Here is a 14,076-nt window from a genome sequence, read left to right on the forward strand (position 1 = left end):
AGGCATGCAAGGAAAGAAGGAAAGATCTTCAGGGAAGGGGCGAAAGGCATACTGGGAAAGAAGGATAGGCCTGCTGGAAAATGGGGGAATGGCATACTGGGAAAGAATGATAGGTCTGATGGGAAGGTGCAAAGAGCATGCTGGGAAGGGGCAAGAGGCATACTGGGAAAGGGGCAAAAGGCATAATGGGAGAGAATGAAAGACGTGCTGGGAAAGGACGAAAGGCATGCTGGGAAAGAAGGATAGGCCTGCTGGAGAAGGGGGAAAGGCATACTGGGAAAGAATGATAGGCCTGATGGGAAGGAGCAAAAGGCATGATGGGAAAGGGGTGAAAAGCATACTGGGAAAGAATGATAGGCCTGTAGGAAGGGGTGAGATGCATACTGGGAAAGAAGAAAAGGCCTGCTGGGAAGGGGCAAAAGGCATACTGGGAAAGAATGATAGGCCTGCTGGGAAAGGGCGAAAGGCATGCTGGGAAAGGGGTGAAAGGCATACCGGGAAAGAATGATAGGCCTGCTGGGAAGAGGTGAAAGGCATACTGGGAAACGGGTGAAAGGTTTGCTGGGGAAGGGGTGAAAAATCAGCTGGAGGGAACTTAGGAGCGTCTGACCACAGACAGTCTAGAGTTTAGACTTTTTAGTTGATTTTTAGGTTAAGGAATATGTGACCATGGTGATTAGTAAAGTAATGCCAGCCTGTGTAAGGAATCCATTAGCACCTCTCCTCTCGTTGGAAAGCTGGAGTGTGTCTCCAGACCTTTCTCCCTGCCCGTGCATCCATGACACACAAACTGCAGTTGTTGCTGGTTTGTGTGGTGATGGGACAGCCATTATGTACCTCATGGTTCTCGCAGAAGCTTCCTCCAGGCGGGAGCGCAGAGCCCCGCTGGTTCCCGTGCTTCCTGCCAGGCACTGCGAGGAGAGGCGGGAGCTGAACGGGGGCTGGTGTCTGACAGACACCCGTGGAGGCAAAGCCTCGGGGGACCATGTGGAAGTTGGAAGGCAGGAGGTGTGGAGCCCGAGTAACACGGTGCGTTTTGGCTTGTTTTTTTCTTGGTTTTGTGTTTTCTTCCTAGAAGATCACTTCTGTGTGGGAAGGACTAGGGCAGCTGGTGAGCAGTGAAGGCAGATAGGAGAGGCCACAGGTGAGAGGTCCGGGGGCTTGGAGCGCGACAATGGGCAGGGAGCCAGGCCAGAGTCAGCAGTTAGGGGCGTGGTGAGCAACTGGTGTAGGAGGGAGGAACTGAGGACATTCTAGTTGTCTAGTTTGCGGGTCTGTGCTAATTGTGGAGCCTTAAGGTGGAACGTACAGAAGCAGAGCAGGGCTGGGGGGGAAGGGTGCAAGTGTGAGGTGCCTCGGACACCCTTCAGAGATGTCCCAGTGTTACCTGAAAACGAGGTTCGCCTCTCGGTGGATGTCAGCCAATAGACACAACCAAGCTAAGATCGGGAGAAGGAAGGATTTATTACTTGCAGCCAGGAAGGAGAACACGGGGGATCTTTCCCAAAACAGTGTCTCCTGAACAGCAAAATTGGGGAAGTTTTAAGCTAAGGGCACAAGCATATTCACAAAAGCATTTGAGCAGAGGAGAATTCAGGGTAGAATTGGGGCAAAGGTCAACAGAGTCCAGGCTGTGGATTGAAGTCGGTGGGAGCGTTACTTCCTGCAGAACTCAAAGGTGTATTATTATGTATATCCCTTGAGGAACCAGGACCTGCCCCAAGGCTGCTCCTCCCTTGTTTCTGCATTCCCTCCCTAAGATCATTAATTGCTGAGGCCTGTTCTAGGACCAGCACTGTGGCCAGGCTTAGATCACAAAATGGCTTAGGCTAAAATGGGTCCTCTTATGTCAAGAATACCAGTCCTGGTTTTCTTTCTCCAGGAACCCCCACCACCACCCCGCCCCAGCCTATATCCTTACACCAGAGCCAGCTGGAAACACTGCTCTGGAGGCAGGAGCCCAGGCCACGCTCTGAAACTGGGGTTGGGAATTGGGACATATCATTGAGGCAGTGTGGAAGGAGAGGAGGTCAGGTTTGCACTGCGTATGACGTGTCAGGAGCGGCAGAGGAGAGGTCGAGCAGAGGAGGCTGAGAGCCTCGCTCTGTCCTCACCAGTGAGCCTGTCCTCACCGTGAGCCATTGCCTGTGACTGTTGTTTGCTTGTTCCACAAACGTATACTAACCTCCCTACTGGGTGCATCAACATGAAGATCAGATTCCTCAGCTTGGAACTCACCCCCATGCTGTTTATCCCTCACTCTGAGTTTCCTGGACGGGTTATGCAGCTTCCTGGCCTGCTCCTCAAGTCTCTGTGCCTGGCACTAGGAGTCTACTAAGTTCTGTTGGAACGCCCCCCCATCCCCGGTCGTCCAGCCTGCTCCCCGCTACCCCTGCACTGGGACCAGGCCTCCACCTGCCGCCCACTCACTGTTGGGGTGCCCTGCTCCCAGCCCAGCACCATGCCACGCAGACACTTACTGGGCGCTGCTTGAATTGAGCCAGGAGCCTCTCTCAGCTCCAAGGACAAGGGTCGGTCCATGCACAAGACACACGAAAGCCTAAGCTCTGTGCAGGCCTGACTGTAGTCACTCTTTCCAAAATGCTCTTAAAGTAAGAGTGACACTTTAAAACCCTCCAGAGTCTTCCAACTTCACGTAGAACAAAATCTGGCTCTCCACCTTGGCCTGCACTGATTACCCACTTGGCCTCTGGTCACTGCCCACCTCGGGGGCCACCCCTTGGCCACCACATTCCTTCCTGCTGTGCTGGCTCCTCCTTGTCCTGGAAAGCCAGGCTCAGCTCTCCAATAGGTGGCTCCTTCTCCCCAGTCTCAGTTCAGGTTTGCCCCACAGACAAGACCTGTTTCTCAGGCATTTACTGACGTATGATGTACACACAGGAAAGCAAGCATGTTGTGTGTGCAGCTCAGTGAGTTTTCACAGATGGACGTATCCGTGACGCGACCACCATCCCTTCCACTCACGGCCTCCCCTGGATGTGACCACTTAGAGGACACTAGCCACACAGTCAGTTTCATTGGGGCTTTAACATAAGACCTTGCAGGCAGTACCTCCTGGACCAACCCAAGCAGGTGGAATTCAATGTCTCGCCACCTTGATAGTTTTGTTTTAGCATTCTGTCCGTCACCTGTCTACACTTGCTCAGGTTGAGTTATGTGCGTACTTGCTTGTTGACCTGGCTGCTACCTGTCTCCCCCTCTGAACGTAAGCATCAGGGATCCCCCCGGGGCAGGGCCCCGTCCTCCCCTCCCTGTGTGGGGTGAGACTCCAGCAGAGGGCAGGGCCCTGTGAATAAAGCCTCCCTGAATTCCCTGTTCCCTCCTTTTTTCTTCAGGGGACTGTGAAACAACTCCTGCCATTTTCCGAAACAGAGGGGAACCCATGCTTCTTTGACATCTGTGGAAATTTCCTGGTTGTAGGGACAGACTTGGCTCACTTTAAAAGCTTTGATCTATCCCGAAGGTACAGTGTTTGTCCAAATAAAAGTATTATATTTTTAAAATTAGTCAGGAGGTAGTGTGGTGGGTAGAAAATGGAGAGGAGGAAGCAAACTACTTATGTTCTCATTTCAACATTAATGTGCAACTTACTTCTTTGAAATGTCTTATGTCTTGATTTAAATTCTTCATCTTTGCATGAAGGGTAAGGGACCAGCATCACTATGTGATGGACACATGACAGTGCATTTGTCAAAATCCATAGAACTTTACAGCTCAAAGTGAGCCTTAATGTCTGCAAATTTAAAAAATCAGTTCAGGGGATCCCAGGATGGAATGCAGACGAGGCAGGACTACCCACCATTCGTGAGTGTGTGGAACTGCCTCCCTGGGAACCAGGTGCCGCCTGGGTCACCCTGGCACCGAGTGGGACCGTGAGACTAAGGGCTAAGGGGCCGCACGCGGCATGTGCTCTGCAGACGAAGTCAGTTCCCACGGGGCTCGGGGAGCAGTACCCACACTGCCATCCAGGCTGGACATGAGCAGCCGAGGGATGGGATGGGAGCCCGAGGGAGCCAGCTTCTCGCCTGGGTGGGAGGTTCCAGATCAGCAGGGGTGGAGGCTGGAGTGACCCCTGTGCTGGTGCATCCAAGGTGGAGATGAGAGTCTGAAGTAGAGTGCAGCTTCACGTAGACGCAGGTGGATGCGTATAAAGTTACCATGGCTACGAGGATACACACCAGTCAGTATACACAAAGCCTTGCTCTGTCAGCCGTGGGGGCCTGAGGGCAATGACACCCCAAGAGCAACGAGCACATCCCGTGCCCGGATCTGGGTCTCTAAGTCCTGCAGTAAAGGGAACTGATCTCCTCGGAGAAATGATGCTGGGACTGATACTGGGACTGAAGCAGGAAATACACCAAATGAGCCTGGAGACTCTGTCCCAGCCCAGAGGGGCCCAGGGAGACGAGACAATTAAATGTCAAGTGGGGCCTGGACAGGGGGCCTAGGACAGACAGAGGACACTAGGAGAAAAGTAAGGAAATGTGAATAAAGCAAAAAAAATCATAATGAGATACCTATACAAGCCAGCGTTGTTTCTAATGGCAACAAACTGAAACAACTAAACGGAATTAATTAAATAAATTTTAGTTTGTCCACACAGCGGAAAAGCACACAGCTGTAATGAAGTATGGGCAGCAGAGACCCCGGCCAGCTGTGCTGTGGGGACGATGAAGCAGCCTTAATAAGCTGCTCCTGTGTGAGACAGGGACAAAATACGTGTTCGTGTTTGTTCACAGAAACAGAATTTTAAAACCTCACCCACCAAGTAGCAGATTGTTATGTTGTACAGCTGAAACTAAGATAACGTGTGTGTCAATTATACCTTGACAAAAAAAATGTAAAAATAAAAAATCACCCTATGTCTGAGCTCAGCCCATTTCCTGGGTCTCACATTACCGAAGTGAGAGCAGTTGGGCCCAAGCGGAGCTCAGTTCTCTGGGCCCAGGTTCCAGGCCGCAAGGAGAAGGGGCGCCTGCCATCCCACGGCGGTGCCACTGAGACCGCGTCCCTCCCCGCAGAGAGGCGAAGGTGCACTGCAGCTGCAAGAGCCTGGCAGGGCTGGTCCCGGGCGTTGGGGGCATGGCCTCCCTCAGGTGCAATGCCAGCGGCAGCAAGATCAGCATCCTCCTCAGCAAGGTGAGTCCGCTCGTGCGCACAGCTCCTCCCACCCCTCCAGCTGGCCCTTCTGTGCCCCACACCCCGCGCTCTTGACGTCCCCTCCTCCCTGGCCGGGCGGAGTGGTGGGGGAGCTTTCTGTCTGGCCTCTCCTCTTGCCTGGGGCCACCCTTCGCCTCCCCACCTTCCTTCACTCCCTGTTTCATCAGGAGCAGTGGTTTCTGCTTTGCAGAGACCCTCACCTCTTCCCTTTTCTGCCTCTTTCCATCACCCGACTAAATTCTCTGGGCACCAGGGGTGATGACTGTGGAAGGACCTTGGAGCCTCTTGCTTAGAGAAACACACGACATGGGTGTGAAGGAGGCAGGTGGCTGGGTTGCCTGTTCTGGAGGAGCTACTGCCTTCCCACCTGGCAGTGTCTGTTCATGCTCTCCTCATGCATTCACTCACACGTTCATTTGCTCACTCATTCACTCACACATTCGCTCACTTATTTATTCACTCATTCTCTCACTCGTTCATTTAAGAGTGGATTGCTGGTTGCCCTCCATGTACCACACACTTTGCTGGCCACTGTAAACACAAACTGATCGGTTAAATCGGGGAATCGGCCCCTCCCCTCGGAGAAGCAGACTCGAGTAAATTTTTACATGGTGAGAGCTGAGAGGAGAGGTGAAGGGCTGGAGGTCAGTGGTAGGTGGAACAGCTCTCAAGAGTTCCGGAGGCTTCCAGGGGAGGTGGAGGTTGAGCCCAGGTGTGGGCTCGCCAGGTGGGCAAGTGATGGGGGCACAGCCCCGCCAAGGCGTCAGAGTGCGACCCCGTGGCAGAAGCATGGCTTCACCAAGGTCTCTGGTCACTGGCAGAGGGGGAGGCCCAGGCTGAGTGGTCAGTGGGCTATCACAAGGTGGAAGATCCCTTGGGGCCCATCACAGCCATACTTGGCTGTAGGGCAGGGAAGGACAGGGTCTGAGAGGAGCTGGGTGAGGAGCCTTTGGGGGACGGAGGGGGGTCCTGTCTGGTTGTTGAGTTAAGGGATTTGAAGGGCGGCCTGTGGGCAGTTAGACACAAGCCTGAGTCTCAGCCAGGAGGTCTGGCTGGAGGTGGGGGTCCTACCAGCCGGAGGCCAGGGTGGACCTGGGGAGGCTGAGGGAGGGGAAGCAGCTGAGCTGATGGGGAGAGACAGGCAGGCACCGCACACCAGGCAGTCCTGGGTCACTCATTCCTTCAGTGGCCAGGACACTGCCCGGGTATCCACACACAGGCAGGAGACACCCACACAGGAGGTAGGCAGGGTATCGGGACGTGGTGCTGGGCAGTCCCGGGAAGGACATTTTCCTTGGTGCTGGGTGTGGACGCTGGTGAGAAGTGCGGACTGCTGAGTGACCATTGTCTCCGGAGGCCTGATTCTAAAGAGCAGAGCGAGCTTGAGGGAGCTCAACGCTCAGACCAGGGTCAGGAATGCTCGCCCTGGTGAAAGAAAAAAATCAAAGAAAGAAAAGTTGAGCTAGGTTGAGGGGGCTTGCAGTGAAAGATAGCTCCCCTGCCCCACTGGCACTCCCCAGGGGAGGAGAGGCTGGGAGAAGCAGGAGGAGGAGGATGGGATGAAGCCCCTCTCCTTGCAGACGGGGCAGGGTGGGCGTGGTGTCTGGGGTGGAGACTGAGTCCTGGACCATCTTACCGTGTCCCAGACACTTCGTTGTTTGTCATTTTGCTTAGGGAATTGTGATGACTAGAAGCTTGCGTTTTTATTTAGTCAAACCTATCGATGATTTTTAATTTGTGATTTCTTCCATTGCTTTTAAGCTTACAGTATTTTCTTTTGTCTAAGATATCGGTAATTTTTCATTTTCTTGCCTTTCTTTTCTTAAGTAAGCATGTCCCTTTACCGTCCCGGTATCTGTGGGGATAAAGGTTTAACAGTCTACATGAGTTCTTGGCATTTTGCCCCAACAACCAAGCTGGTTCCCTTTTCTCAGCTTTTCTAAAGCTTCTCTATGGTGTTTACTTCATTTTTACTCACTTGCGTGAGAATTCGTTTATCAGAATCTCGGTCCCTCCTTGTGCCCATGGTTAATCCACCTCAGGTAAGATGACATCACACTCACGTCTGTATTAAGAACAGCTAGACAGCCATAGTCGACCTGCATAGTCTGAGAATTTGTCTTCAGTTTTCTGAAATTAGAAAGTAGTAAATCCATAGCCATTTCAGCAGGATGAACGTAAGCTGACGTTCGAATTACGAATGCTGGAGGCCCGCTCATGGGAGCGGCTGGGTGGATGACCCGGGCATCTCTTCCAGGCGTGTGGCTCTCAGTGGGCGGGTACCCTGAGCTCCAGCTCTCTCTTCCCCAGGCTGACAACAGCCCCGATTCCAGAATCTTCTTCTACGATGTGGAAATGGACACAGTGACCATCCTCGACTTCAAGAGGGGACAGATAGATCAGAGAGAGACGTTGTCCTTTAATGGACAGGAGACTAAGAAGTAAGATTGTGGTTTGGGAGGATTTTGTTGAAAAAAATGTTGAAAACGATGTTCAGTTACTTGTTGGCTTCGAGGCAGGTTGTCGCTAAGTTTACTTCACCCTTGGAAGAGCTCAGAGATCACGAGTGGTGGAAACCAGAGGTGAAATAGAAACAAACTCCCCTGGTCAGTCGGGGTGGACTTGAGTCTCTAATCTGTTTTCCAGGTTCTAAGGTTCTGGAGTCATGGGGTCGGAACTCGAGCTTCTGAAAGGGCTGCAACTCGAGTGTCCACAAGGGCAGCCTGAGTCTTGGGGCACAGAGGGCCCATCAGCATCTCTGTTGGCATGGAGAGTGTTTCTGAAAACACAGTGGGGCATTGATGTACCACGTGTGTGAGGGTCTGTCTCTCTCTTTCAGAAGCCAGGCCCTTGCAGATGAGAGGCTGACGAATCTCGTGCCTGTGAGCCACTTCTGGGATCAGAGTGAGCCCAGGCTGTTTGTGTGTGAAGCCTTGCAGGAAGTGCCGGGCGCCCCGCTGCAGCCAACGGACAGGAAGGCCCTGGGCGAGGCCAGCACAGGCCCCACGGTACCACATGTTGTCGCCTTTGTGTTTAGATTGGTGGGGACGTGGCAGGCTCTGTCTTCCCAACATGGTCCACAGGGAAGTTCTGGGGAATGGATTCAGGAGAGCAAGCGCTCACCCCCAGGATGCCGGGGGACACCTATCCCCTCTGGGTTGACACTGAGGGCTGGCCCCACCCTCTGTCATGTGCCATTTTCTCTCGGCAGCTCAGAGCTCTTTATCAAAACAGTTAACGTGAACTTACCCCTTGATGTCAGCTCATCCTGTGGGGTCCAGTTACTGAGGCCGACTCCTCAGTCATCCCCCGAACAATTGGCCCCCTCGCCTCTGTCTCCACCCCAACCCCCGGCTTTGCAGGGCGTCCCTCCCCAAAACTGGTGACTCTCGGGCCCAGGACTCCAACACTTTCCAAGTCTTGGGTCCTGCAGGACACCCAGTGATCCCTGAGAAAGCCCGGGGGCTGCATGCGCCTCTCTGTGACCCAGAGGGATCTTTCGTAGGGTCCTCAGTAGGTCAGCAAAGGCCCGCCGGCCCTAGAGCTTCAGGTGACTTGTGTCCCTGCCAAAGGGACTTCCTTCCAGGATGTGAGAGGCTGGATCCCCTGAGGCTACCAGCAGCAGGTTTCCACACCCTGATGTTTTCAGAAGCAAATCGGTCTCTGGGTCTGAAACATGAGTGGCGAGAGGGGCCCTGTTGGCATCTGTGTCACTGGAGTGGAGACTCGAAGATGAGAGAGAGGATCTAGTGACGAGCAAGTTGGGGGCACTTGCTCCCACTTGGAGGGTGGGGGCATGGCCGGCGAAGGGCTCCTGGTCTTGGGTGAAGTTGGTGAGGAGACGCAGGCACTCACACAGCAGGGCAGCCACCAGCCCCTCGGCCTCCACGTCTCCTGGGCAGAAGGGTCTGCGGCCGAGTCCTGCAGGACAGGGTCCCGCCGAGCATCGGCCTCTCCACTGTCCCTGCCTGAGAGCAGAGCAGAGTCTCCATGTCAAAGTCAAGAAACTGAAGGGGCTACTCTTGAAGCTCCTGAGCTTCACTCACCAGCGTGGGTGGAAGGGTTAGTTTTCACCACAAGGTCAGCGAGATGGGTCTAGTGGCTCCCAGGCCGGACGAGGTGTGTCCTCCAGGAGGGGCGTCAGAGAATAGCGGAGCCTGGTGTCGTTGCTGTGTGCCCCGAGGAGGAAGGGGGTTATCTGTGTGCCTATGTGTTGGCTCCTCTACTTTCTTTGTGTTTTATGTAAATATCCCAGCAGTGAAAATGGGATTGGATGAGATTCAGGAAAGTTATTGCCAAACTAAGACAGAACGTCTCCCTCTGCAGGCAGACGTGCTGGTCCTGTCTTTCTTCGTCTCTGAAGAGCACGGCTTCCTGTTGCAGGACAGCTTCCTCCGGCCTCCCGTCTTCCAGGCGCTCTTGGGAATCCAAGTGCCCCATTATTACTTCATGAGAAAGGTGGGAGCCTCTGTGTGTGCGGCCGTGTCTCAGGCCCTCCTCCCCACCGGGGCTCTTCCGTTAAACAAGCAAACCGTGTGCCCTGATTTGTCGCCTGAGATTCCCGCAGATCCGAGGTTTCTGTGTGGGGAAAGGCAGGCAGGCAGCAGTGCTGCTGAGGGTTGTCCCTTCCGGCGTCCCCCAAAGGCACCGTACCCTTCCACTTTCCTGTCTTCTTTTTAAAAATTCTAGCTGTTTTTTTAAAAGTACGTATTCCTATATTCACTGTAGGAAATTCAGAAGCTTCAAATAAAGAAATAAAGACCAAGGATGCTGCAAATCTCCGTGGTCGCAGCCCCCAGAGATGGTTGCTAGGAAAGGCTGGCGGGCAGCCTTTCAGGAGAGGTCTTGTCCTTTGCCCACGTGTGTGTGCGTTACATACACTGGTTGTTTTTATTTTTTTTATTTTTATTTATTTTTTTGATGTGGACCATTTTTAAAGTCTTCACTGAATTTGTTACACTGTTGCTTCTGTTTTATGTTTTGGTGTTTTGGCCCTGAGGCATGTGGGATCTTAGCTCTCCCACCAGGGATCGAACCCGCACCCCCGCATTGGAAGGCGAAGTCCCAAACACTGGACCACCAGGGAAGTCCCACGGGTGTGTTTTTAAATTTTTGATCAAACAGGGTTGTTTTCAGCACACACCACCCACCCCCTCCCCCACCGCCAACAAGGGTATTTTGGATGAGTTATTTGCCTTCCCTGGAACCTGGTCTCCACGTCCCCACGGTCCCTCCTGGACCTGAAATCAGCCATCCTCTGCCCTGAGATGCCGTGCTGATCACGGGGGTGGGTGCATCTGGGGGGTAGGGGTGGCGGAATGTCCAGACGAGTTGAAACACTGGCTGAGCCACCTGTTCTCAGCCGGGCGCCAACACCGCCTGCACAGAGGAGGCGCGGCTGCGCTGGGACCTGAAGGCTGCAGCCTGTCGTTCGTGCCTTCCGTTCTGCAGGACTGTGAATGTGCTGGCCGCTGCTGCTCCTATTCTTGTAAAATCTGCAGACTCCTCCCCGTCGTCAGCTCTTTGGGCTCCCCTGCCGCGTCTTTCTTTACTGTTGTGTCAGAAGAAGGACTGAAGTATGTAGACTTTTACTTGGATATTTTTTGGCTCTTAGCATAGGGTGATTTAAAATCAACCCTAAACATGAACTCTGTATTTTTTGCTGTTAGCAAGTGTTCTTTTTTTAGCCAGGGGTAAGGGCAGACCCCAGAGGACCCCCAGAGATGGTGGACATGCCATCTGAGCTTGGCTATCTCTGCCAGCTCCAGAGCTGAGGCCCCTTGCCTGTGTGAACGGCTGTCTGCTCAGAAGCCAGGACGCAGGTCTCCCCGGGCCCCTCCCAGGGTTATTACTGACCTGAAGAGGTTTGGCAGGAAGGCCCAGGGTGGGTTCTCTGCTCTTTGTTCTGTGACTGTCATGGGCGAGCCGTGTGGGTCTGTGGGTCTCAGGCTGTGCTGAAGCCCTCGTGCAACGTGCCCCCCTGAGACCACAGGCCAGGGTTGCCCCTGGGAACAGTATCCCCAGCCATCGAGGTCGGCAGGGAATAGTCTTTAATGCACTTTGACTTGTGATCCGTTGCAGTGAACTTTGTGAGGCTGTGTGGTTTCGATTCCAGGACCCCCTGCGCTCCGTCCATGCAGGTTTTCTGAGTTTCCTCTTTTGAATAGACCAGTGCCTCCAGACCAGCATTTTTCTGAATTTCATTCTTATTTAGTGCTTTTATACGTTTTCATTTCTCTTTGATTTGAGACTCAAAACGTAGAGACAGCCTTTGAGCTCCTTCTCTTGGGCGTCTCCCTTGTCTTCACGCCTGGGCTTGTTTCCCTCAGTCTGAGCACCATCCTCCCCTCCGCCAGCCCCTCAGCTCTCTTCCCCCCGAGCATCCACTTGGAGCTGTTGGCCCAGCAGAGGCCTGCGTGATGCTCCTCCCTGTTACCTGAGCTTTGCAGTTGCCCCAAGATGTGGTTTTCTTTGTTTTAAGCGACAGCTGTCTGTGTGCTGACACCTCCCACCTCACATGCTCCAGCTTTGTCAGGGGCCTGGCAGGGCATCAGCTCCTCGTTGGGGCAGCACGAACAGTCTTGTCTCCTAATGCTTGCGGTGAGGAAGTATTTCACTTACCTGTGTTTGCAACACAGGAAGTCTTATTCATTTGATCTCTCAGTGCGGGGGAGGAGGGGCCTACGCAGCCTATTTCCCTGAAGCGCCTGGCGTCCCGAGGTTCCTGTCCGCACACTCAAGGGTGTGGTGTCAGTCGAACAGCCCTGGGCCCCCAGCTCCCACATGTGTCCAGGGCAGGCGGCTCATCCCCTCGAGAGCAGAACCCAAGGTGAATGCAGGCAGGGGGCACCGTGAGCTGTGACCGTGGGTGCACTTGTTTCTGTGAGAATTCCTGCGTGTGCTCGTGGGGAGCAGGGCTCTAATGAGGACGGGGCATCAGACCCACAGCAAGGCTGACGGAGGTCAGGCTGCTGTCTCGTGATTTGTGACACCACAGCAGACAGCAAGTACCACCCCCCATGGTTTTTGTGTCCACGTTTTCTGAAGGTTTCCCACTCAGTGCAAAATCAGCCCAAACTTGAGGACTCAGCTTCCCCCCGGATGTGACCCCACCACTCGGCCACAAACCCTGACCAGGGCTGCTCTTGGCCTCTGCTTATGCTCTGCTCTGTGCCTGGAGGGTCTCCCCGTCCACACCTGGGTCTGATAAATCCTACCAGGGTTTCAAGGCCCAGATCAAGTGCCCCCAAAGTTGGGGGCTACAGTTGAACTTCAGAAGGATCCGTGACACAGGAGCTTCTGGGAACTGAGTCAGAGGCAGGTGGTGAAGGAGTCAGAGTCACAGCAGATACGAAACTGCCAGGGTAGGGGAGTGGGGTCCAAGGAGATGGATCATGAACTCTCTACACGGGGGAGCCTGTGTAATCAGACGAATGGACGCTGCAGAGAGAGTGCAAGCCAGGTGGGAGACCAAGGGGTGTGTGTGCGGATCCAGCCCAGGGGTGAGTGGAGGGCATGGAACCCCGTCTAGCTGGGAGGAGGGAAGTGGACTTGAGAAGGATTTGTGGCTGGAGCTGGTGCAGAAGGCATGGTCCAGACAGTGCACTAAACTGTGCTTGTGCTGGGACCACAGGATTTCCTTCCTCTGCCTGCTTTGGGGGTGTGGCAGGGGTGGGGGGTGGGCTGCACTAGGTGAAGGTTCTGAGAAGCACCAGCAGAGGGCTCACCACCACTAATCCAGGTTACATTTTGGAAACTTCTACCTGCAGTGATGCTGGCGTCGATTTTAATACCCTCTGCACATGTACACAGATCTGACTTGATAGTAAAAGCTCTTTCTAGGAATTTTACAAACGGCCCTGGGAGGTAGGGATTTTCATGCCTGTTCACGGCTGTTGAGCAGCTGATGTTAGTGCCTTAGCGGCTGGCAGGTCCCTGTGCGTTGACAGCCTGCATCACCCGCTGTCTGAAGCCAGAGCCCCAAGTTCTGGTAACTTCAGGGGGCCTGCGGACGTGCGTTGTGTTTGCCGAGAGCATTGCTGAATATGGGGTCTGTGTGCAGAGGGTCCCCGCAGCTGACGAGTACCCCCAGGGAGAGGCCCGGGGTGGGCCCTGGCTTTACAGGGATCCACAAATAAACAGTGCCCTTTGTCGTTCAGCCGGGAGAAGTGGACCTCGAGGACCAGGTGGACTCTGGGTCCCAGCGCATCCCCCAGACGGTGGGCAGGAGGCCCCTGCGGGACTTCGTGGGGCTAGAAGACTGTGACAAGCCCACGCAGGACGCCATGCTCAACTTCACCTTCTTCCTGGCTGTCGGGGACATGGACGAAGCCTTCCGGTCCATCAAGCTCATCAAAAGGTGAGGGTTCTGCTCGCGAGGTGTGCCGCACCCAACTCCCTGTGACCCTCCTTCGGGTCTCTTCCCTCCCCACGAGTCTCATCGTCGCTGACTCTTCTTGGTGTTCCTGGTGTCTCATGGGTTTTCACTCAAGGGGATGCTGGTGCTGGTGGAAACCCGGTTGTATATGGGCACCTGGCTGGCCTCGCAATGCTCGGTGTCTCATGGGCTGTGATTTAGTTGTTTTGATTTACTTTACAGTGGACACTTCCTAGTTGAAAGTTCTGCAGTTGCTAAATATTTATAACATCTGTCTGTCCAGGAATAATTGCACTAAACAGAAAAGTTTTTTTTGTTTTTTGTTTTTGGCTGCGTTGGGTCTTCGTTGCTGCGCACAGGCTTTCTCTAGTTGCGGTGAACGGGGGCTACTCTTCCTTGCGGTGCGTAGGCTTCTCATTGCAGTGGCTTCTCTTGTTGCGGAGCACGGGCTCTAGGCACCCGAGCTTCAGTAGTTGTGGCACACAGGCTCAGGAGTTGTGGCTCACAGGCTCTAGAGT

General features: G+C 54.0%; 1 protein-coding gene across 11 annotated transcripts in view; it reads left to right on the top strand.

Moving 5' to 3' along the window:
• IFT140 (intraflagellar transport 140) overlaps positions 1-14,076 on the top strand; it is a 70,926-nt gene that overhangs the window by 24,417 nt on the left and 32,433 nt on the right. For all 11 annotated transcript variants that reach the window (XM_060285615.1, XM_060285622.1, XM_060285616.2 and 8 more), the window contains 6 exons: positions 3,357-3,484; positions 5,043-5,160; positions 7,492-7,622; positions 8,021-8,189; positions 9,508-9,639; positions 13,341-13,540. In XM_060285615.1, the coding sequence (XP_060141598.1) occupies positions 3,357-3,484; positions 5,043-5,160; positions 7,492-7,622; positions 8,021-8,189; positions 9,508-9,639; positions 13,341-13,540 (878 nt within the window). The remainder of the gene's footprint in view (positions 1-3,356; positions 3,485-5,042; positions 5,161-7,491; positions 7,623-8,020; positions 8,190-9,507; positions 9,640-13,340; positions 13,541-14,076) is intronic.

Source organism: Globicephala melas, chromosome 15, assembly GCF_963455315.2.
Source record: "Globicephala melas chromosome 15, mGloMel1.2, whole genome shotgun sequence".
Lineage (NCBI taxonomy): Eukaryota > Metazoa > Chordata > Mammalia > Artiodactyla > Delphinidae > Globicephala > Globicephala melas.